This window comes from Vombatus ursinus, unplaced genomic scaffold (assembly GCF_900497805.2).
Source record: "Vombatus ursinus unplaced genomic scaffold, bare-nosed wombat genome assembly UNPS02008996.1, whole genome shotgun sequence".
Classification (NCBI taxonomy): Eukaryota; Metazoa; Chordata; class Mammalia; order Diprotodontia; family Vombatidae; genus Vombatus; species Vombatus ursinus.
Window position 1 is genome coordinate 3,394,864 of NW_020948774.1, and position 24,959 is coordinate 3,419,822.

The 24,959-nt window shown below is 37.5% G+C and overlaps 1 protein-coding gene across 1 annotated transcript in view; it reads right to left on the reverse strand.

The window, feature by feature from the left end:
- The window catches only part of RNF213 (ring finger protein 213), a 108,646-nt gene that overhangs the window by 56,429 nt on the left and 27,258 nt on the right, over positions 1 to 24,959 (reverse strand). The window contains exons 8-21 of the mRNA XM_027850138.1: positions 23,956 to 24,129; positions 23,065 to 23,214; positions 22,166 to 22,755; positions 20,510 to 20,672; positions 17,068 to 17,285; positions 16,280 to 16,420; positions 14,778 to 14,942; positions 12,995 to 14,153; positions 11,806 to 11,999; positions 9,006 to 9,161; positions 2,066 to 5,665; positions 1,366 to 1,502; positions 944 to 1,039; positions 552 to 670 (exon numbers count right to left, since the gene is read on the reverse strand). Coding sequence (XP_027705939.1) covers positions 552 to 670; positions 944 to 1,039; positions 1,366 to 1,502; positions 2,066 to 5,665; positions 9,006 to 9,161; positions 11,806 to 11,999; positions 12,995 to 14,153; positions 14,778 to 14,942; positions 16,280 to 16,420; positions 17,068 to 17,285; positions 20,510 to 20,672; positions 22,166 to 22,755; positions 23,065 to 23,214; positions 23,956 to 24,129 — 7,062 coding nt within the window. The remainder of the gene's footprint in view (positions 1 to 551; positions 671 to 943; positions 1,040 to 1,365; positions 1,503 to 2,065; positions 5,666 to 9,005; positions 9,162 to 11,805; positions 12,000 to 12,994; positions 14,154 to 14,777; positions 14,943 to 16,279; positions 16,421 to 17,067; positions 17,286 to 20,509; positions 20,673 to 22,165; positions 22,756 to 23,064; positions 23,215 to 23,955; positions 24,130 to 24,959) is intronic.

The window sequence follows — 24,959 nt, forward strand, 5'->3', positions numbered from 1 at the left end:
CCTTCATGTAATCTGTCACGCATACAAATGGGGTCCATCCCTGATCTCTGTGCCTTTGCACTGTCTGACTCCCAAGCCTAGAACACACTTCTTCATCTTCTCCACCTTTTAGAATCCCTTGTTTCCCTCCAGGTTTAGTCTTTCCTGGGTCCTCCAAAATCACCTTATCATTTTGTAATTATCTACATAAGTATATAAGCTTTTCTCCTCTAAGAGAATGTAATCTCCTTAAGGGAAAGGGCTGTTTGACTTTTTTCATTGTATTCCCAGCAACTCACACAGCACTGGGCACAGAGTAGACATTTAATAAATGCTCACTGATTCACTCTTTGATTCTGAAGCCCAAGCTTACCACTTCTTCTCTCTCCAACAAATTCCAAATTGCAAGTATTTCGCTTCCTTTAGCAAATTAATAGCAAAATTTTTACAATACATGAAAAAAAAATCAGGATCCAAATAAAAAATGATCAACAAGGAGAAAAAATGTACATAGAAACTACTTACAACCTATATGAAAGAATATTATTTTTAAGTATTGTAACCGGTCTTACCTCCATGGAATCCTACATAAGAAGTTCCACTTTCCATCCGAGACAGTTTTGTGATAAAGTAGACAAAGATGTGGCCTTTGTCTAACAGAAAACTGCTGATTTCATTTACAGCAGAATATCTATCAATGAAAAAAAATTATGAAGTGATCTTCAAGGAATTCATTCACAGATTCGCCACCTATACTGGCATGTCTGTTAGCAATTCTATTACAAATTACAGTTTCTCCTCTCTCAAACAAATTCTAAATTGCAAGCTCCTCATAATCTTCAGCAAATTAATGATAAAATAATATGGGTCCTGTTCCCCATATCATACCCTTTTTCTTTCATGTTATTATTCTAACAAATTGGCCTTTTAACTGTCCCCCATATCCCAAGACATGTAAACATACTTGGCTGAGGCAATAAGCTGAGCACTCTTAGGATCATCTTCAAAATCTGTCTGAATAATCAGGATTTTGTTTCCAGCTGTAATATCCAAGCTATTCCTAGAGAAAAGAAAATTTTTTAAATTTTCAGTTCTAGAAAAGGAGTCACCTGCAGCATGGATCATGGCGATGGATATCAGAGCAGAAAAATGAGAGCAGTAAAATGCCAAGGGACATTCTGTTACTATAAAATAACTGATTTCAGGAAGCATGTTTATGATTGCTGCTAACTTCTAGGTGACAATAGCAATGGAAAGAATGTTACAGTACCATCAATTACATTTTCCTGACTTATATTTCCTGTGTTCAAGTACATCTGCAGACACTTCCAACAATTATTCTAGCCATGTGTAAGTTGTAATGACAATAAAGAATGCAATACCCACCGGATCTCTTTGAGGAATGAATATTCTGTATCAAATTGCTGTAGCCAGAGTATCCTAGGTTTTTGTGCTAGACCCTGTAATTCAGTCTCTAATGTTTCAGAGTCATGGCTAGTCAATAGTCTAGAGAAAGTAGTGATCTGAAAAACAGAGGAAATAAGGTTTGTTTGTTTGTTTGTTTTTTCCACAAGTAGTATTTAATTGCTTTATATTCTGAGAACATGAAAACATATATAACTTTCACACAATTTAATCAAGTGTCAACCAAATGCCTAAGAATATTTTTTTTTCTTTTCAAACTGGTATAAGCAGAAGATGCTAATAGTAGATATTCAAAAAGGAGATTCCACGGAATACACGTTCCCCACTGCTATGGATCATAGGTTGACAGATCAAGTGCTAGAAGGAACTGTAAAGCTCATTTAGTCAAGCCCCTTCATTTTATAAATGAGGAGATAAAGCTAAGGTTAAGTATCATGGACTTGGTCACACAGCCGGTATCAGATGTGCAATTTGAATTCAGGTCTACCTAACTCCAAGTTCAACACTCTACCCACTATGGTCATGCTGCCTATCTGACAGTTAAGATAGAGTTGAAGTACATACCTTAACTATCAACTGGGGACCTAGACTGACTTGAAATTTATCTAAATTCCTTAAACTTAAGTTTTGTAAAAGGGGAAATTTGAGAAGAGAAAGTCACCTCTGTGAAGATGGTGCTACATCCCAAAGCCATCCTTTGGAGATGGTCCTGAAGAAAGTCTGCAAAGGAATCATGTTGCTGACCACAATAGTACTTTTGTGCAAGAGTTTTTGCAGCAAATGACCCCAGTTTGGAACTGGAGAGCCGGACCACAGCATCTGGTGTGGCACAATTCAGAAGCATGTACTTGGCTTTATCAGATACCCTGGCATAAACTTCATCAGTCAACTCCTGTTGCCTCAGGTTATTGGTAACCTGTAGTACTACAGAAGCACACGTGTCTGAATGGTAACCAATGAACACATCAGAAGGGCTATAACTGTGCCTGGCAAAAGGCTGGCCTGCATTCACACTGATGAAATCTTCTACCCATGTCTGGAGTTCTTCCACAATATTCTTCTGCCATTTCTCCAAAACAGTATTGATATCCAGGTAGTGCTTTTCTAGCCTGTTGATGAGTGGGATAGGAAACTGTTTATAGACAACCTCCTTTTCTTCAATGACTATCAAGCGGAAGTCTGGATGAACTCTGCATTTGACACGATGAGTTCCCAAACCAAGGTCCACATATTTTTGACCACCAAGATGAACATAGTACTGATTGAGAGCATCATAGAGACTCTCATAGAGGTTCTGCAGGTTTAGAAGCACGACTGTTTTCCCAGTTTCCATGCAGATTTTGACACGGTTGATATTTCTGCATATCTGTGTATACTCCTGGTCCTTGGGAAAACTAGAGCCAAAGATAATCTCTGGCTGCTGGTTCTCATTGAAGAAGGCCTGCTGGAGAATCTGTAAAGCCACATAATTTTTGGTCAGCACAAGTAAGTAGCGACATTCAACATCTGCCTGCTGGTTAGTATGACTATCACCATAAATGTTTTGCCAGATAAGATGGATGGTGCTGACTTCTTCAGAGCACCTTGCCTCTGGTAACTTGGCTGTAAAAGTGTTCAATGCATCAATATTATCCTTGCCACTGAAGTTTCGAAGGACTGCCTTTGCAATTTCTTGAGGGGTAGGTTCTTCATTAGAAGCTTTAGCCATAGCAAAGACCATTTTGATGAGGCTATAGTAGTCACGCAAACCAAAAAATTCCTTGTCTTGGGTCTCACACACTACTTCATAAGCTTCAGCAAAAGATGCAAAATAATCTTTAATTTTTTCTTGAATAAGTGTATCTGAACAGCAAATTCCCTTGGCACTTTCAATAAGTTCTTTCTTATTTGGGGTTCCCCGTGATACAAAAATACCACGGTTCATCTTGGCAGGGTCTAGGGCCCAATTGGAGATGCCAATAAAGCCAACTTTTTTATGAGGGAGAGGATCATCATCAATGCAACCGTCTTCCAGGAGGGGGTGCAGTGCCTTCAGTGGCATTTTGGGAGAATCTTCTGCTAGCCCAACTTCATCTAAGACCACCACTGAGACATACTCTTGCAGATTCTTCCCTTGTTGAAAGCGGGCACATTGCTTAAAGGTGCCTATGATTCCCTGGGGAGTCGAATGTGGGCTACACTGGAAAGACACCAAATGTACTTGTTTCAGCTCTTTAAAGAGTTCAGAGTAAGCAGCTTGTCCCTGCATGGCATCTGCCACAATAGTCTTAGCAAGGGATTTGGAGCTTCCAGGTTTTCCAACCAGAAAGAGAGGAATTCTGAGTTCAATGCATATCACCATCATAAAGATATTTTCCTTTAAAGCTAAATTCTTAGCTATTGTTTTTCTTAGGGGCACACCACTAAGAAAGAGATCCTGTATTTGACTTATTTCATCCAGAACTGTCTTTATGTCACTATAAGGCCCTTCAAAGAGCTTGCAGATAACTTCCCAATATGCCTCCTTCTCTTCTAAAGAGGCATGATAACACACTCCAACAGCCAGTACTAAAGACCAGAGAACAGGATCCCTCTCAAAATTGCTTTTGTTGACATTTGACTCTTGGAGAAAAACATTCAGCTTTTTCAAAAGCAATCTACTATGGCCATAAAACCACTTGAAAACCTCCACACAACGCTCCACATCCCGGAGACTGACAAAACTACACTCATTATCCCTTTTCCTCATGTAACTCTGGGAAGCAGAAAGTATCTCTGTGATCACATGAATATCTTTCTGAGTGATTGCCACGAAGTGGTCAAGTCTTTGGGCAATCTGTTGAATATAAAGTCTTTCAGCCATGTTGTTTAGTTGCCCAAAGTCCCACACAAAGGGGACCATGCTTGGGGGGAGAGCATGGACCCGATAAACCAACTGCCTCAGAGGAATGGAGCCAAGCTTTTCCACAGTCTCATCTGCTTTAACACGGTATCCCAAACCAGCAGTCTCTAAACGTTTGATCATCTCCTCTGTGTGCTTTCGGTATGGATTGCAAGCTGCTATGATACGCAAGCCAGAGTTCTCTAACAAGGGCTCTCCATCTACTGTGTTGTCACACAGAACTTCTTTGATGCAGCTTACAGCCTCAGTCGTATTGGCCTCATCAAAGAATAAGATAGTATCAAACTGATGCTGGGTCCTATTGACAAGAGCAATCTCTTCTGCCTCTCTGATTTTGGAGTAGATTGTGGCTGCACTAGTCCCACCGTGGACCTTGACTAGTTTCATATTCTCAGTATCAATTCCACTACGCCGCAGATCACTCAGGAATTTAATGAGCCTGGTTTTACCACATCCAGTTTCTCCCATAATTATAACAGGGATCCCACACCGGAACCTCATCTCAATGGCAAGAATTTTTAGGATGTTGTCTGTAGTAAGCTCATATGTTTCATCAGGGTCCAAGGGCCACTGGATTCCCAAAACCATACAAAGTATTTCAAGCTTCTTACTTCTGGCTAGATGGTCAAAGTTAATATTGAAGGGCACCCTCTGAAGGAGTAATCCGTTGTATAATTCCTGTGACATGACATTTCCCTTGATAACTTTTCCATCCAACTGGCTAATAGCATCAATGCCACCATTCTGGTTGGGTTGGAGATGGAAGCCTATAAATGTCATAGATGTGTGGTCACCATTGAAGAAAATATATGGATGGGGCTCAGATTCCCATCTTTTTCGGAGACAGAAAGGAGCAATGTCCTCTTCATTGACACCATCCATATTGAAGATCTGCCTCTCTGAGCTTTGATCAGAAATGTTGAGTGATGGAGTTGCAAAATCTCTGGCCATAAGAATCATAAATGTGACTACAAAATTCTTGAAGCCCGTCAGAGTATCTCCAACAAACGCAGGATTACAGAAGAGAGAAGCCTCACAGTCTCTGAGTTGATAATTCAAAAACCTAGAAAAATTCTGAAGTTCCGACCAGGAAGGATCCATCATACCACAGTGTATCAGCAATTGCTGGAGGCACTCTTCTGGGGTCCCTTCAATGGAGCCTGGTTTATACTGAAACGTATCAAGGTTTTGGCCTTGATGGAATCTTTTTAAGTACTGGAAAGGTCTCTGGAAGGATTCACTACAGAACTCTTCTCGATCCATTCTTGGTTCCATTTCACTTATAGAAGAAATCAAAGGCATACACATTACTTCCTTGGGAGGTCTGCATGTGACTTTTGGGAAGATTTCAAGAAAACTGAACTGTTGGCCATGCGTATTCTAGAAAAAAGAAAAAAATGCACAAATTAAATGTTTAAAACTTCAACAGCTTTCAAAAAATTCCTTAACATTATTTTAACCCTATTTCATTTTTTAAATTACAGGATATGGCGCACAGAAGTATAGAGGATGAAATGGGGTTCTCTGCAACTGCAATGTAAATAATACAGGGTATTTATAGTGTGGAAATCTCCTTTAGAAAATGACATGCCCTACAGCCAGTATTTCTGACAAAGACTTCATTTCTAAAGAAATATAGAGAACTGAGTCAAATTTACAAGAATATAAGTCATTCCCCAATCGATAAATGGTCAAAGGATATGAACAGGCAGTCCTCAGATGAAGAAATTAAAGCCATCTATAGTCATATGAAAAAATGCTCTAAATCACTATTGATTGGAGAAATGCAAATCAAAACAACTCTGAGGTACCACGTCACATCTATCAGATTGGCTAACATGACAAAACAGGAAAATGATAAATGTTGGAGAAGATGTGGGACAATTGGAACACTAATGCATTGTTGGTGGAGTTGTAAAATGATCCAACCATTCTGGAGAGCAATTTGCAACTATGCCCAAAGGGCTATAAAACTGTGCATACTCTTTCACCCAGCAATACCACTTCTAGGACTGAATCTCAAAGAGATCATAAATATGGGAAAAGGACCCACATGTAAAAAATATTTATAGCAGCTATTTTTGTGGTGGCAAAGAACTGGAAATTGAAGGGATGCCCATCAATTGAGGAATGGCTGAACAAGTTGTAGTATATGAATGTAATGGAATACTACTGTGCTGTAAGAAATGATGAGCAGGCAGACTTCAGAAAAACTTATATGAACGGATGCAGATTGAAGTGAGCAGAACCAGGAGAACGTTGTACACAGTAACAGTCACACACTGTGTGATGACGAACTTTGATAGACTTAGTTCTTCTCAGCAATGCAAGGATCTAAGACAACTCCAAAAGACTCATGATGGAAAACGCTGTCCACATCCAGACTTCATTATGGAGTCCGAATGCAGATTGAAGCATACTATTTGAGTTCTTTTTTTCCTTTTGTTGTTTTGTTTCTTCTTTCTCATGGTTCCTCCCATTGGTTCTAATACTTCTTTACAACACAACGAATGTGAAAATATGTTTAATATGAATGTACATGTAGAGCTATATCAGATTGCATGCCATCTTGGGAAGGGCGAAGGCGGGGGAGAATTGAAAACTCAAAAGCTTATGGAAGTCAATGTTGAAAACTAAAAATAAATAAATTAAAGCAGCAAAAAAAAAGAAAGAAAATTACATGTCCATCAATTGGGGAATGGCTGAATAAGTTGTATATGATTGTAATGGAATATTATCGTGCTATAAGAAATCACAAACAGGATGATTTCCGAAAAACCTGGAAAGACTTACATGAAATGATACAAAGTGAAGTGAGCAGACCCATGAAAATAATGTACACAATTCAGAGCAACATTGTATCATGAATGACTTAGCTATTCCCACAAATACAATGATTGAAGGCAATCCCAAAGGATTGATGATGAAAAATGCTATCTGCCTCCAGAAAGAAATGATGTCTTAATACAGACAGAAGCCTACTATTTTTGTCTTCCTTTCTTTTTCTTTCTTTCAGTCTTTCTCAAGTTTTCTTGTAAAAAATTACTAATATGAAAATGTTTTCGTGATTGTACACATATAACCTACATGAGGGGAGAGGGAAGGAAGGGAGAAATAGAACTTGGAACTCAAAGCTTAAAAAAAATGTTAAAAATTGTTCATGTAATTGGGAAAAGAATAAAATATTTATTTTAAAAAAAGAAAATGACAAATGTTGGAGGAGTTGCAAGAAAGAAGGAATAGTAATGCTTTGTTGGTGGGACTGAGACTTGGTCCAAGTAATCTAAAAATAATTTGGAACTATTCCTCCAAAGTTACTAAAGTATCTCTAAACCAGTAATAGCACTACCAGACCTATACTCCAGATGAATCAAAGGAAGAGGAAAAAAAAGTAAAAAATATGAAGAGCAGCTCTTTTTATACTAGACCCAAACCTAAAACTAAGGGAGCCTGCTGGTGAATGATTAAACAAATTGTGTTATATAAATGAAATACAGTATTATTATGCCATAAGAAATGAGAAAATGGACAGTGTGAGAGGAAACTGGGCAGACATTTCTGAACTGAGAGTGAAATAAGTAGAAGTAGGAGAATAATTTACACAATAACAAATTAAAAAAAAAAACAACAAAGATGTCAGAACTCTAATTAATGCAATGATAAACCACAAGTCCATGAAACGAATATGAATCATACCACCAAAGTGGCCAGAGAGGTGAAGGACTTAAAATCCTGAATGAGATGTGTATTTTTGGACATGAACAATATGGGAATTTGCTTTGCTGGACTATGCTTATCTGTTGTGAAGGATTTTTTTCACCCAACTAGTCAATGTACATGGGGACAAAAAGCAGTAGAAAGGAGAGATAGTTTTAAAAAAGAAATGAAGGCAATGTAAAAATAATAGATGAAAGGTAAAACTTTTTTTAAAAAGAATATGTCTTTAAAAATAAATTTACATTAATGATGCAGTCTTAGAGAATATTATAGTCAATGAGAGATTGACTTGCCCATCATCACACAATTAATATGTCAAAGCAAGATTTGAACTCCAGATCTTCCTGACTCTAAAGAGTAGTCCATCATACCAAGCTGATTCTTACATATTAAATTTTATGGTTTGAAAAAGGCTCCCTTCTGTGTAAGCTAGTTCCAATTCAATTCACAATAAAATCTTGGTATTTTCCCAAACATTCATAGACTGTCAGAGAATATACAATGTAATTAGTATAAATAACTCTTAGTTCTTTTCTTTCACAAATGCATGGAATAGGAATTTCTTACCTTAACTGACCAAAATATAGTATTATACAAAGTTCAAATCTTTAAGCTATAAAAATACTGAACTAAATTTGTAAATTTTAGCTGGTTTTATGAAATCTGAATCCTGTATTACCTATTAATGGAGTAACATCTTAGAATACCAAGCACAGCACGGTATTCAATATAGACATAAAGAGAATTCTAATTAGGCAAAACTCAAAAGAAATTAGGACCAATATATTTTTAATGGAGAAAGTTTCAGTTTATATACTCAATAAAAAGATATTTGGGCTTTGAAATTCCATGACAAATCTCCTGCACGTTTTTTTTTTTACTTTATAGCTATTAAATGCAAATTTCATTCTGCAAAAAAGAAAGAACCCTAATACACAATCAGACTTGGAGGAGGCAACAAGCCCTCTTAGAACAATGCTAACAAAATGTTTTGGATACCTACCAACTTTGATGGCCTCTTTGGTACTGTGGAAATCATTTCCAAGATTTCAATGACATATAAATGGCACTTATGTCGAAGCCACATTTTCCCATTCGTATCCATCAGGTACTGTAAAATCAGCAGCTTGAAAAGAAATTCCCAAATTCCAGTTTGTACCTAAGGACAAAGAGAATCATATGGATTAAAGAAAACTATGAAAGAGTTACAGTAAAGCTAAGATAGCAAAGTAGCAGGAAGAAGTACAGCAAACTCTACCACCCCTCAAACTTCCACCTCTTCCAAACAGATCTAGAAAATTCATCAGATGACACCCTAATTAGGAAATCCAATTAGGAAATTTCTATCAGGGAATTTTTCCAGCCCAAATTGGCCTGCTAAGAATGGGGACAGGTTCTAGCCAGAGGCATAAGGAGCATTCCAATGCAAGTAGGAGCTATGCACTAGGACAAGAAGAGGTCTCATATCCAGCACAGAAGGGCCTAAACTTCTATATGGTTTCAGGAAAAAGTGCCAAATATAAGTTCTGTCACCCACTACTCAGTTTTAGATCACAGATCCACGATGGATTGAGGACGGGACCTCTATCTAGCAGTGGCATTCTGGGAGTAGAAGCAGTCCCCAGGCTGTGTATTAAGAATGGAGCCAGTTCAGAAGCAAGCAGCTGTTGCATGGCTTGAAAACCACAGGGGAAGCAGGGTCTCAGATCCACCTTCTAGACCAGATTAAAATTAAAGGAATCTCAGACTTAACAGAAACCTACAGTTTGTCATTGAACCAGCACAGCTTTCTAGCTGTCAGAATAACTGAGCCCGACAAGAGTCTATTGACTCCAAGTGTTTCCGGGAAAACCCATAGGCCTACTGCTCAGACACAAATCCAGGGAAGGGACTTGCAGAGTTCTCAACAACGGGGAAATGATCAGATTTTGCATTGTAACAGCTTTGGGAGCACTAAAAACATACAAGGCCTTAATCTGAGCTGTTCCTGAGATCCTAGAATAACCTAATACTAAGTACCTCAAGAAAAGGGCAGCAAGATGAACCCAAACATACCTTCTGGAAGTAAAAAGACCCTGGCTTTAAGATAGTCTGAAGTCAGGAATTAGGCCAGACCTCAAAGAGGTATTATGGTGACAGGGACACACAAAACATAAACCCAAAAGAAGAGAATGTAAGTAAGTAAGCTAAATGTGAGTAAGTAAGCAAGCTAAGTAAAAGCTAAAAGAAAACTACAACTTGGACACAAATTCAACTAGAATTCCTAGAAGATATGAAGAGTTTGTTTTTTTAAAAAGAGTTAAAAATGTTTTTATAAATAAAATGATAGTACTAGAAGAAAAAACAGAAAGGAAATGAGAACTATGGAAGAAAGAATTGGAAAGGGAATTAAGAGCTTGGAATAAGTGATAACAAAACCTTGTGCAAGCAACAAACTCTGTAAATTAGAATGGATCCAATAGAGGCTAGTTACTCCATGAATCAACAAGAAATAATAAAAAACAAAATCAAAAGACTGAAAGCACAGAAGAAAAACGTAAGTTATGTCATAACAAAAACAAATTACCTGAAAAATAGATCAAGAGAAAACTTAAGATGCAATTTACTACCTGAAAGCCTAGACATCATATTCAAAGAAATCATAAAAGAAAAGTTGGTAGAGACCTTCCAAACATTCCTGATGAAAAGACCAGAGCTGCATAGAAAGTATAAACACAGAAGTCAAAAGAAATAGAAAAAGAATAAAATGCATTCTAATGTGTCCCCTCTGAAACCTATAATCATGAGGGATCACAAAGGGAGTCTAATTAGACAGAAGACCTGGGAGTGGTTCTATTATGTCTTGAAATAACAGAAAGGGGGAGAAAGAATATAATCAGGGTTGGAGAAAGGAAGAAGGTAAGAAAAATCATCTCACAATCAGAGTGTACAATTAGATATCTATGCAAACAAGAAGGAAAGAGTTGAAGGGAGTGGATGATACTTGAACCTTACTTTATTTGAAATGGTCAAAGAAGGGAAGAATACATATACTGTCTAGATATAACATATTTCATTCAACAGAGAAACGGCAAGTAAAGAGGAGAAGGCAGAATGAGGAATAAGAACAAGGAAAATTAAGGGGGACATTGATTAAGCAAAACATACTCTAACAATGTACAAAAATATCTAAAGCTCCATCTGTGATGGCAAAGAATTGGAAGCTGAGAGGTTGCCCATATATTGGGGAATGGCTAAATTAGTTGTAGTTTTATAAATGTGACAGAATACTACTGTGCTATAAGAAATGATGAAGGGTATAGTTTCAGGAAGACCTGGGAAGACTATATGAACTGAAGCAAAATAAAGTACAAAGAACCAGAAGAATAACATATATTAATGGCAATATTGTAAAGATAATAAACTTTGAAAGACGGTAAGCTCTGATTAACACAATGACCAGCCACAATTCCAAAGAACATGTGATAAAACATGCTATCTAGAGACCTGATGGACTCAGAGTACAGACTGAAGTATATTTTTCTTCCTTTCTTTTTTTATTTCTTTTCTCTCTCTCTTTTTTTTTTTTTTTTGGACATGGCTAATGCAAACTATACATATTTGTAATGAGTTTTATTTTTCCTGCCTTCTCAATGGGTGTGGAAGAGAAAGGAAGAGTGAAAGAATTTCGAGTTGAAAATTAGATCAAATTAAAACACATTAAAAAAAAACACCAATAAAATCTAAGCTATTTAGCGGGATACTTGTCTTTCTAAAATCTTAGCTACTCGGGCAATAAAATCATTAAAAGCCAAAGCACTTACTGAAGATGTGATGTCCAGGTGGATAAGCATGGGATTTTTCTGGTATTTTACATTCAAGAAAGGCAGGAGGGATGCTAGCACTTTGCTTTCATCCACCTGGGGCTCAATCAATCGAATGGTCTTCAGAGGTACTTCCTCCCCAGAATTTTCATGTTTCAGTTTGCTATGAAGCCTCTTTACATAAAGGGATTTTCCTATGGCATTGAAATATATGAATTAGAGCTCCAGGTATTTTGTGGGAAAATGAAAAAAGAAAACAGATGTGTGTAGAAGAATTCCAAAAGATACAGGTCTATGCATAAACTTCACAGTATTATATATAACAACCAAAAGCTGATAAAAGCCTTCTCATAGCCCTAGAGTTTTCAATATCTTGCTTATATATAGTATACCATACTACTTTCTCAACAAGGATCTAAATAAATCTGAAAAGGCAATTGTGGCAAAAGAAGTATTTCCGTGGGGGTAGTTTTCATTCATTGAAGGCTTATAATACTGTCTATTATTGGAATGAAGCTAGAGATAATTGGAACTTATTTCCCTCCAAATATTTTAGTATCAATCCTATTTTCATATAAATCAAAACTACCAGCAAAAAGAAGAGCACACAGTAGTAACTGAAGAGTCAAGATTTCTCTGATCCTGACAGTCCACATTTGTAAAAGATGGCAACAACAGAACCCTAAAATGTCAGAACTGTGGAAATTTTAGAAAACATTTAGTCTAACCCAGGAAGTTGAAGTGACAAACGTCGCACAATTAGAAATTGGGAGAGCAGGGATTAGATTTCCAGGTCTTCTTCCTTAGTCCAAGGTTCTTTCCACTACCCCATGCTGCATGTGATAGTTACCAGGGAATGTTACAGTCTTCTTTACATCACAAATGAGAAAGTAGAATGTCATACTGTATATAAGCAAGAGACTGAAAACATTATTTAAAAGGCAAAGTCTCATACAGAAGAGGTAAGCAACATGAACAGGAATAACTAAACATTGGGAGTCACGAGTGGGAAGAAGAAGACTGTCTTCTATCACGGGTATTGATATATAGCATAAAGAATTAGAAGCTTTCTGGACTTCAGTTTCTCCATCAGTAAAATAAATATGACCGTATGTCAAGGTAATATGTCAAATACCTTTAGTTTCTCAAAAGAAAAGAAAAAGTATAAATCAAAGTTATAAATCATTACCAACGCCTGCTCTCTTGGAGGTCACGACCTTCACACAAACCCGGTCCTTAAACACCGAAGCTGCTGAATGGGTCTGATGTGAGACTTGGTAATGACTATGTAGATATGCCTGAATGTCCATGAGAGAATGCTGAGGGGTCACAAGGACTTTGTACTGGCTGAAGACAGAGGGGATATAACAGTGATCCCGATCACTGTTGCAGACGATCACCAGTTGGTAGTCTTCCCTGTGGCACTGCACACACAAGTTCTGAAACAGTTCTTCCACCTGACAGCTCACCTCATAGCTGAGCTCATCCGCATACAGCAGACTGTAGACCTTGTGCCCCCGGTACCCCAGGGTGAGGCAACGGCGCAGGAACAGTGACACCTCTTCATATGTTGTCAGAGGGGTACAGAGCAGCACCTCATCATATGTGGGCAGGGGCTGGCGGGGAGTCTCCATGTAGATAGCCAGGGCCACAGACAGCACATCAGAATGAGGGCAAGTGATAAGATTAGGTTGGCCAGCCTGCAAGCCTTGCGGGAGATGCCGCTCAGTGGGAGCCTCTCCCATCTCTGACAGGGAAGCCAAGCAATGACCAAGAGAGTCAATATTCAAGCAATTAGGCAGGAAGGCACTCATGCAACTCATGTAAAAGTCCCATATTACCTTGACCTTGCCCATGAGGTCTGGCTCAGAGGATAGCACCAACTGTAATTCATTCAAGTCGACCTGGTTCGTATGGTGTCCGGATGGTACTCCATAAGACGTATTCAAAATTTTAAAGACATCAAATTTGGTGCAATTTTTTTTGATGAAGGATAGCATAGCTAAGGCAGCTTCACTGGGTTTCTGATTCTTGAGCTCCATGCACAGGTAAACTAACTGTTCAGCAGTGTAATAGTTGAGATAAAAGTACTTAGACCTCTTCTCAATCATGAATCTTTTCCAGTTCTCCAGGAAGAGTTCCATCTGCTTACACAGGGATGCTAGGACTTCAGTCACTTCCCCATCTCCAGTGAGCTGTCCTACAGTATCCAAGTAGAAGTTCATTTGTACACAAATCTGACTCCTGGGGGAGCAATATACTGTAGCCTTCCAAGACCTGAACAGCACATTTCCAGCAGTATAAAGGTTTATAAAGGCATGGGCAAGTCTCTGGATATTACAAAATACCTAGCAAAGATGAAAATGAGAGGTAGTTTTTACAAGAGAATATTAAGACAGTATAACGTGATATTGTTATTGTTGTTATTAAAAATAACAGGGAAAGATTCCTGTATTTGCCACTTATCTTAGCTGCTTTGTCCTTTCCCTAAAAAAGGCCTCACCTTTCTCATCAGACTAGTATATAAGAAAATGGCTTTCATAAATAATGATCAACTGAATCTTTGGGCACTCTGAATTCTCTACCAAATCATAAAGTAAGGGTAGTAGAGAATAGAACAAGTTAGCCTTCCCATCAGGGACTTCCAAATGTATTATTTCCATCTCATATAGATATATTCCCTGAGAAAACAAGGGGAAAATTCACTTAAAAGATCTTAAAAGGAAACTGCCTACCAAAGGGCCAACCACATATCACACCATGGAGACACAAACTCCAGCTTAATCCACTTTGACCCTTTGTAGCCTTCATATTCTGTTGCTTTTAGTATCAATTAAAAACACGAATCATTATTTTCAGTTTCCCAAACCACTCAACCTGAGATGAAACTGAAAAATGTATACCCCTCCATGTCACAAAGATGGTAAATAACACATCAGGTGATGGCCTGATAACAGATACAGAATTCTGACCTCTGAGAATTTATCCACTTCAATATGATTTTGGTCTTTCTTGCCAGACATCAGCATCAACTTGTTAAGAAGTTCCTTCAGTTCCTCTAACGAATAACGGCGCACTTCTTCATGATCTTCATGTTTTTCAAGAAGCCTCAAATGTAATACTGTGTCCAGGGAAACCTACAAAAGGCACCAAGGTCATATAGTTCTTCCTGCAGAACCATTATGGTTAATGCAGAAAAGTATCTACTACCCAACCAGGATTTGAAAAAGTACAGCCTAGAACTTTGTGATTTCTTAGGAATTTATTCATTGCCAGGGAAATAAGTCATTAATTTCTCATTAACAAAGAACTTTGCTACCTCTTTGCTAAGTACCTACCATATTAAAGTCATAAACAAATACGAAGACAAAAACAAAACAGTCTCTTCCCTGAAGGAACTCACAATCTTTATTAGGGGAATAAGATAAGTATGCAAAAACAACAGAATGTTATATGGACAAATAAAAATTCTAGCTAATAGGCAATGGGGAAACCATAGAGAGAAAATCATGAGAAAGTAAGTTATCATAAATGCACCCTGATGTGGAGAAAAAGGGATTGGTAAAAAGCAATGAGCTTCTCTCCCTTCTTTGGAGAGGTGTTAAGACTATAGGCATGACACATTGCACATACTGTCAAACTCAATTAACATGATGATTTGTTCTGCTGAACTACTTTTCCTCCCTCTTTTTTATTTCTTGTTACATGGAAAGGCTCACTGAGAGGGGTGGAGGGATTTGAAAATGAAAGAGAGGTTAAAACAAGAAATTTCAACAAAAATTACTTTTGAAAATATTTTTCAAAAAAAGAAAAACAATGGGACCTCACAAAACAGAACTCACTTCGTTGAGAGGCACAGCCTCAAGGTTCAAGGAAAATAAAAGCCGAAGCACCATACTACTAACCCTATATATCTGGTCTCTTAAAGTATATTCAATCTTCCAAAGGAGGTAGCCATGTACACTTGGGGTCTAAATGCTTCTTCAGCCATCATATCTCTTTGAGGTACTTGGATCCATGCCACTAGACTATCCTAGTTTAAATCTGCACTGGGAGCTCAAATATGGATTTAAACAAGGAAGCTTTATACTGCGAACTTCATTTGAATTTCTAGTAGTTTTTAAGATCAGAAGTAATGTACCACTGTACTACATAAACCTTTGTGGGAATATCTTAGAAGCAACTCACATTTTTGGAAAATGAGGCAAAAGTGGCTAAAAAGATCAAGAATCCAAGAGAAACTGAGAAATAAGTTTGTGATTACAAACAAAAAAAAACCATAGCGTCAGTATTCACTAAAAAGAAAACAGACTGGCTAGAGAATCTTCAAAAATACCCAAATACATGCTTATAAGATAAAAGAAAAGATATTGAATGAAATCCAGAAGGAGGTATGACCTCCTGTGAAACCTCTATAATGAGGATGTTATCAGAAACATTTATCCCCATTGGATAAGAACTTCAGCTCTCTTACCTTCTGACCATCTTTGGGAAGTTTGATAATGTAGATGCCTTTGTTGTTAATGGCTGTTGCCAAAGACAAGGATGACAATTCTACAGATCCATGACTATCCTTTACTGTTTTTAGCCACTCCAGGTATCGAGCAGAATCACGCTGTTAGGAAAACAATTGAGAATATGGACCAAAATCCAAAGAATCACATTCACTCTCTCTTCTGATCAAGAAACCTACAAACACAAGGACTGACACAATCCTGGTTCACCTCCTGAAGTCAACCATGCTGCCTTGAATTGCAAAACTGGAAACTAATTAGTATATGGTGGTCTTGGGAATAATGGAGAAGAGCAATAAATGAGAAGACAATGCAAAAACAGTAGGCACTCTTTTTAGTCACTAGGCACAACAGAGAGAATTAAATCAATGGTTTTACTATGTTTTATATTTTTGTCAGAGTTTAATTTGGACTTCTTTCAATGGTTAAAATGGAAATGACCAAGTATATTTCTTCTTAAATTTCCCCAACTGCCAAACAGACATCCAACATCCACTGCATATCTCATTAGGTACTTCTACTGGAAAACACTTCTCACTGTTCTATCAAGTGGCACAGTTCCAAGTGTATTAAGAACTCTGATTCATTCTTCAGATAAGTCATCTGAAATGAACTGAACATGCATTTAAAAAAAAAACCTAAGAACACTGACAAATAAATAAACCCAAAACAAGCACAAAAGAGGAAATCTTTAAAATTACAGAAAAGAAATAGGTTGCACTTCTCTGAAGCCAGAATTAATACTTACCAGTTTCTTGGGCAGATGCTGGTCATTTTCCAGAGCTTTCCATAGTTCTTTCAATTGTTCCATAAACTCTTTAAAGCCTGCCTGAATCTCAAGCTTATATAATATTGAAGCATAGCCTTGTACAGCATCATGGAAACAGGCCACTCGGTCCACATCCATGTCATTCTCTCCCGCTGAGATGGAGGCCAGGTCCACAAATACCTTTAGCTCATTAATATCTTGGGAAGAAAGTACCAGAATCAGAATTAATTTCTTTGAGAATGGTGATATTAAAAGCTCATGCAAGGATCCCTCACAAAACATTTGGCTTAGAGATTTGATAGGGAATAAGTAATAGAGAGCTGTTGATCTATTTTTTTATTTCAGAAAAAGTGCAAATGACAAAGGGATTATGATGACTGTGGGACTTAGTGCAGTTTAATGAGTAGAGAACATTGAATAAAAAATTAGTACTTCTGGATTCTCTTTACAACTTTACCAATGCATCAAAGCCTTGAACAAGTCAGTCTAGTATCATCAGTTTGAAAAAGCAGAATTAAAAACTGCTTATGTCTTATTTATCTACCATATAGGAATCCTGTGGATCAATTAAATATAGCTTCTAAACCTCACTGAGACTATGAAAAAAGGGTAAGTAACTGCTAAGTCGCATAGGAGCTATTGAATAACACTGGAGTCAACTACTAAAGACACTTTACAATTCATTGTGACATATCCTTCTCTTTTTACTTCTTTTATTCCCATCTCCAACTATTTTTACTGTCTCATTTTTTTTCTCTTCTCCTTTTTCTCTTTTCCCTCCATCCTCCACAATCAAAGCTTTAGTCCTGCTGATATTATTTAGGGCCAATGAGTGACCCATACCCTTCCATATAATCATTCCATTGTTGGGAATATACCCTGAAAGTTTCATTTAAAATTTAAAAAGAAAGCTATGTTTTAATATTTTTATAGAAACATCACACATAATTTCCAAAAACTAGAAATGTCCAACAACAGTAATTTCTAAAAATTGTAAATATCCAACATTAGGGAAAAGGAGAGATAAACTGTGGTTCTTTAAGATAATGGGATACTATATAACTGTGATGCCAACAAGTACACAAAGAATATAAAGAAATCAATGAAGACCCTTAATGTACAGTGAAAAATACAGAATAAGAATAAAAACAAACACACTAGTTACAACCATAACAGGAAAAATGAATGAGGACAGACATAAAGAATCCTTCTACAATCCTAGAAAAGGTGACCAAAACAAATGGTTAGGATATTTTATATGTTGAAATTAATTAAAATCAAAATAGTTACCATGAAAGTTTAGTTAGTCACAATGATATTCAATGTTAATGTAATTTTTTTAAAAATTGAAATAAATATTAAAGTAATAATAAATAATTTTGTTATAAAATATCATCCCACATGAAAGAAAGGGATAAATTGTAGAGGGAATTGGGATTTCTAAAAAAGTGTCACTGTAGAAATGGGGAGAGGAAGACTCTGTGAAAAATGACCCTAAATTTTTTTTCTTAGATACAAAAGCCATAGATAGAAAGATAACAATCAGCAAATATCTTATTTTAGCTACCCTGGAGAAAAGAGAAAGATTCATGAGGGTCAGATCATTGTTTGGGGTGGATAACACATGACCAAAAATGGCAGAACTACTCAACTCCTGTTTGTTTTCTCTGTCAAGGAAAATGATCTATGAACTAGAAAGTCCAGGAGAAAATGACTAATAAGGCATTGATATCCATAATAAGAAGGGAAAAAAGATAAGATAAAGAGAACACTCAGCTGCCCTTGGTGAGATGATCCAGACTAACTATATCCCAGGAAACTGCAAGCACTTAAAAGAGGTGAGATGATAGAGAATGAAAGGTAAGTTCTTCCCACTTTTGAAAATCATGAATATAAGTGTCATATTCATGCTGGGTATACATTAGCAAGCTTGATAATAACTTAAGTTCATGCTAGATTATTGTTGAAGGAAGTTACTGACCAGCTAGAAAAAAAAAAAGGAATGATCACAGAGATCCACTATGTCATCATGATGCACAGGTCTTGACATACTAATGTCACTTCCTTGCTTGATAAGATTATTAGAATGGTAAGTGAGCCTAAGTTCTAATTTATCTAGATCCTAGCAAAGAGCATTCGACAGAGGCATTTATGCTACTCTTGAGGACAACATGATAATTTGGAATTGATGATATAGCCCGGGTGGATTAAGGTTCACAGTGTGGTATAATAAAAGAATGCTTGATTTGGAGGACTTAGTTTGAATACTGGTTCTGTCTCTTACTGAGTGCTTTTGACCTTGGTCAATCTGCTTTCCCTCTATGGGCCTTAGTTTCTTCATCTAAAAAACAAGGAAGTTGACCTAGATACCTACAGAAATCACTTACAGTTCTAAATCTCAGGCCCCAAAAAGTAATAAACAAATAAATGAATGAATGAATGGCCCAACAAACTTAGAAGGAGATCTCTAGTGGAGTACTCCAGGAATTTGTGCTTGGCCTTGTAAAGTTGAACAATTTTATCAGTGACTTGTATACAGAAAAATGCATCTGAAAAAGATCTGGCACTTTAGCAGACTACACACTCAATGAATCAAGATGAAATAGCATCCAAAAAAGCTAATTTGATCTTGGGCTACATTCAAGGAAGTACAGTATACAAGACTAGGATGTCTGGACCATAGCTGGAATATTTTGTTCACTGCTGGGTGCTCTATTTTAGGAAGGACACTGACAATCTGGAGTGTTCAGATGAGGTCAAGTAGTATGGTAAAGGACCCTGAGATTATACCATATAGGATTACTTGAAGGAACTAGACATATTAGCCTAGAAAAAATGGGATGTGGGGAGAAGAAGGGTGTAAAGTTGCAAAGAGATGGATCTAGACCTGATGTAAAGAAAAACTTTGTAATGGTTAAGAGTTCTACAGAAGTGGAATGAACTGCCTTAGGAACTTGAAGGGATTTCCTTGGATGTCTTTAAGTAAAGACTGGATCAGGGGTGGGGAACCTGTGCCTTGAGGCCACATGTGGCCCTTTAGGTCCTCCAGTGTGGCCCTTTGACTAAATCCAAGTTTTACAGAACAAATCCTTTTATTATTCTGTGAAGTTGGATTCAGTCAAAGGGTCACACTTAGGACTTAGAGGGCCACATGTGGCCTTGATGCACAGGTTCCCCACCCCTGAGCTGGACAAATGCTTGCCAGGTAACATATTCTCCAACACGGAGAGAGGACTTTTGTTCAGGTGCAGGTTTGGACTAGTTAGCCTTTCAAATCTAAGAGCCTGTAAAATGATGTCTATCATGGTCAAAAAAGTGAGCCCTGAGAAGTATATAATCACATAGTTAATTAACTAGAAGGTTAGTGGATCACGAAAATTTGATTTGGGTTGCTGGTATCCTAAAATTCATTCAATGTTACCTTCAAGAGCCTCTTTGACCCAGCCAATGAATTCTTTCCTCAGTGAGATTTCTTCCAGACACTGACGCCGGGTCTCATCAATATCCTGTAGCAATTGTTTGGCCTGTATAAGTTGATTGCTGATTCGATCCAATTTCTCGTTGGCAGCATTAAATTCATCAGTCTGTAAGGCAAAAATCTTGCTACAGGTTGGGAATGGACCACATACAATACTAGACAGGGGTTGGTAGCTTTGTCTACCACATGGCATTTCCTTCTCTGAACTTCCTGAACTTTTAGGGATCTTGTAAGATGCCATGCCAAAAGGAACAGGCAAAGAGAGCCTCATTCTTGAAAAATGGGAATGAGGTTGTTTTTGAAGTCTCCTGGATTTTTTCTGTTTTACATCTAAAACAAATGCTCTCCTGGCTAGAATCAGAGCACAGCCTAGCAGCTAGTGTAATGCAAGGAAGAAAAATATTTCACCTGTAAACTATTTTACTACATTGAAGAGAAATTAACCTGTTCCTATCTCCCTAAATGGGAGCAACTAGGTGGCACAGTGGAGAGAGTGCTGGGCCTAAAGTCACAAAGACTCATCTTCCAGAGTTCAAATCCAGCCTCAGACACTTACTGTGTGACCTTGAGCAAGTCACTTCACCCTGTTTGCTTCACTTTCCTCATCTGTAAAATGAGCTGAAGAAAATAGCAAACTACTCCAGTATCTTTGCCAAGAAAACCCCAAATGAACTCACAAACATATGAATGAACAACAACAATCTTCCTAAATAACATAAAGACTTACTCAAAGATCCATGTTTCAATTTTATGAGTATTACTTTCCCTTACAGAAATTCTAAACCCTTCACAATGGGGAATGTGGTACATCATCATGATCATCATCACTAGCCTTTCTATACTGTTCTAAGGTCTGCAAGGTGCTTTTAAAAATGTTATATCATTTGATCCTAATAGTAACTCTTGGAGGAGGTAGGTACTATTACTATAATAGTCATTTTATAGAAGACGCAAAATGAGGTTACTTGAGGGTCACATAGCCTATAAGTGCCTGAGGCCAGATTTGAATTCAAGTCTTCCTGACTCCAGGCCTGGCATTCTATCTACTTATGCCACTAGCTGCCAAAATTTTCACCTGGAGACTCACTTCCTCACAAGGTACTTCTCTGAACTTAACTCTGCTGGTCCTCAAACAATGGAGTGTCACCAGAACTTCATTCTGAGACTTTTCTGCTTGGCAGGACCCACCAAGTTCACACTCCAGGGGCATGATCTTCAGGAATCAGGTTCCCCTCCTCGATGAAGCAAAAGTGAAAACTTTCCAAGAAAATTGTTAAGGTCATCCTTTAGGAAAATCCTAACAGAAAAAAATCCCTTTTCTTTTCCTAAAGGGTCAATGCTAATATTCCCTCTTAGCAATAAATCACATTTTACCAACCAAGGATCAATTACTTAAATTCTTAAATGTTATTCAGAGTTAAAAATCTAAACCCCTCTTGGTATTTTGAGAAGAAAATGCAGTATCAAAGAGAAATAAAATCCCAATTCTCTTAAGGAAAGCCTCTTGACAAAAGGATCAGCCTGTGAAACTGGGAGGCTTTAAAAAGCCATAAGCCTATACATTGCAACAGTTTGTTGACTAATTCCATACATACTTACAAAGCTTAATAATATCTGAAGCACAGTGAAGTCACCAGTCAAACCCAAGTCCTCTTTCACCTTGCAGATGACCTTGGCTGAATCAACAGCCAAATGCAGGTGGTGATATTCCTTGATCTGCCCAACTCGCTTACTGATCCAGTCCTGCTTGTCATCAGGATCCAGCCTGCACATGATCTTGAGGTCTTTAGTAAGATCATCATACTTGTTGACAAAGTTTTTGAAAACACAATGTACTTCAGCAAATGTGAGCTTTCCTGACTTCAGATCCTTATAAAGTCTATAAAATCTTCTGTGAGAAGGAGAATATAATACCTCATATACATTCTCAAGGTTCAGAATCAGCATCTCAGAATTGTCATCATTTTCCCCAAGTGATTGGGCTTCTTTCTCCCAGCAGACTTGGAAGATGTAGCTATCTTTTAAAGAGTTCACCTTTTCAGCCATCTCCAGTAACCAGGAGCTCAGATTGTAATAGGTCTTGTACTCATACACAGCAGGGGAATGGGAAAGTCTCACTGTAATTGCCTCATCCATCCTCTTCCCACTAACATCTTCCAAATGTTTCTTTTCAATATCTCCAAAGTCCACTTTAGAACAACAAAAATTAAAGTTTAAATGTCAAACCTCACCACCATTATGAGATAACACTTAGTTATATTTGTAGTACCTATCAACCTACTACTTAATTCAATAATATTTTAAAATGAGTAAAGCTCTGCTAGGAATTTTTTCCCCGAATAGGCTAGAAATAACTTTCTTTTCCAATACTTAATTTATTCCTCAACTTATGAGACAAATTACTTCTATGGAAACCAAACTCTGTAGTTATATCTACCCTTAATCTTCTAGCCCTCTAGACTATTTTTTTAAAAATATAAATTCATCAAGGATATCACCTTTTATCAATTCTTTCACCTTTCGACACAACTTCAGGAGACTCTCCACAAATTTTCGCTGTCTTTTTAAATATCGTAATTCATAGATTCTCCATGGTACCACTTCTTTTAAATCAAGTTCCTCCTTCTGGGGTGAAAGATTATTGTTTTCTGGAAAATAAAATGCCCAATGATAACAGACACATACATCCTTTAATTATTCTCAACTATGGCTTAATTTCTGCCCCGCTTTTGCATACACTATCACTGACGTTCAAAAAACTCCAGCTTCTCAAGGGTCATTATATTACTTCAATCCAAACACATGCAGCCAGCAACAAGCCACTGTTGACCTGAGTCTATTGAACATCATAAGCATCACCCTCTAAACCAGGAATAGTTGAGAGCACAGAATACATTCCCATCCTTAGTTCATATTAACTCTCCTTCCTGCCTGTCCATGGAAGTCCAAGTAGCCTGCTTACTGTACCCCATGTATCTCACTTCCCACTCTGTGCCTCTGTAGAAATAGTCACTCAGGTCTAGAATACACTCCTTCATCTCCTCCACCTTGTAGAATTTCTAGCTTTATTCAAAGTATAGCTCAGATATCACCACCTCCATGGGCCCCTTCCTGATTCTCTTCACTTATTAACACTCTCTACTTCTGGAAATTAGTTTTATTGTTTTGTATTTACTTACTTGTATATATGTTGTATTCCTCAGCAAAAAGAAAGCTCCTTGAAAGCAGGAGCTGATTAATTTTCTTTGTATTTCCAGTGCTTTGCACATAGTAGGCATTTAATAAATATTTGCCAAATTGCATTATTAATACAGACAGAACACCATTATTACTAAGATGCTTTGTAACCTTTCATCAAGCCTAAACCCACATCCTAAATTCATACTTACTTAATTCCCATAAGTGAAGAATTTGTTTCTCATGCTTTTCAATTAGGTTCATATGTCTAACTAAAAGCTTTCCATTCAGGAGATCAGAAGTAATTTTAATAAACACAGAGTCAGCAAGGGCCATTAACTCCTTAGCATCTGGTGTCATTTCTTCCAGCATCTTCTCATCACTTCCTGTCCAAAAAAGGGCAATTTTTAAACAAGGCAGGATTTTCAAAAGTTTTCTATTTCCCTTTCTAGTCTGGGTCCACACAGAACTCAAGGTTTTTCTTTCTTCCTGTATATGAGGATAAACTTCTCCCTAACATTCTTATACCACTTAAACCTTTCACTTACCTCAAGGCTCATAGATTATAGATTTAGAGGCAGAGGGGCTTTAAAGGGCATCTAGTATAGTCCTGTTATTTTACAGGTGAAGAAACTGGGCCCAGAAGGACTAACTTGCCCAGGATCACTTACATAGAAATAGCTGAGCCAGGATTTGAACCTGAATCCTCTGGTTTAAAAGCCATTTCTCTATCTACTGTATCACTGGGCCTATCTACTTCTATCCATGAGGTAGAGACTTAAATGAATTCCCTAGCCACTTCCCTATTCATCAAGGTAATGCTTTCCAGTGGTAAAAACTGAGAGCAGTGTAATAAACTGTACACTCAGAACAATGAACAGTAATATTTCAAGCATCAAACATCCCCCTCCCTGTTCAAATCTAACTCCTACAAAAAGATCCATACACAATAGCTTCACTTTACTATTCATTTACTGACCTCAACGCTTCGCGATATGGCTCTTGTCTCTACCACTTGAATAAAAATACTCTCTCCAAGGTTACTAATTACTTCTGAAATGTCAAATCTAATGCTTTTTTCTTTGTCCCCATTTTCCTTAACCTTTGCATAGCACTGGACACTGCAGACCTCATGAACATTTGACTCTTCCGTGACTTTGACGACACTGTTCTGTTGCTAGTTCTCCTATCTGACTGACTGCCCTTTTAATGGCTC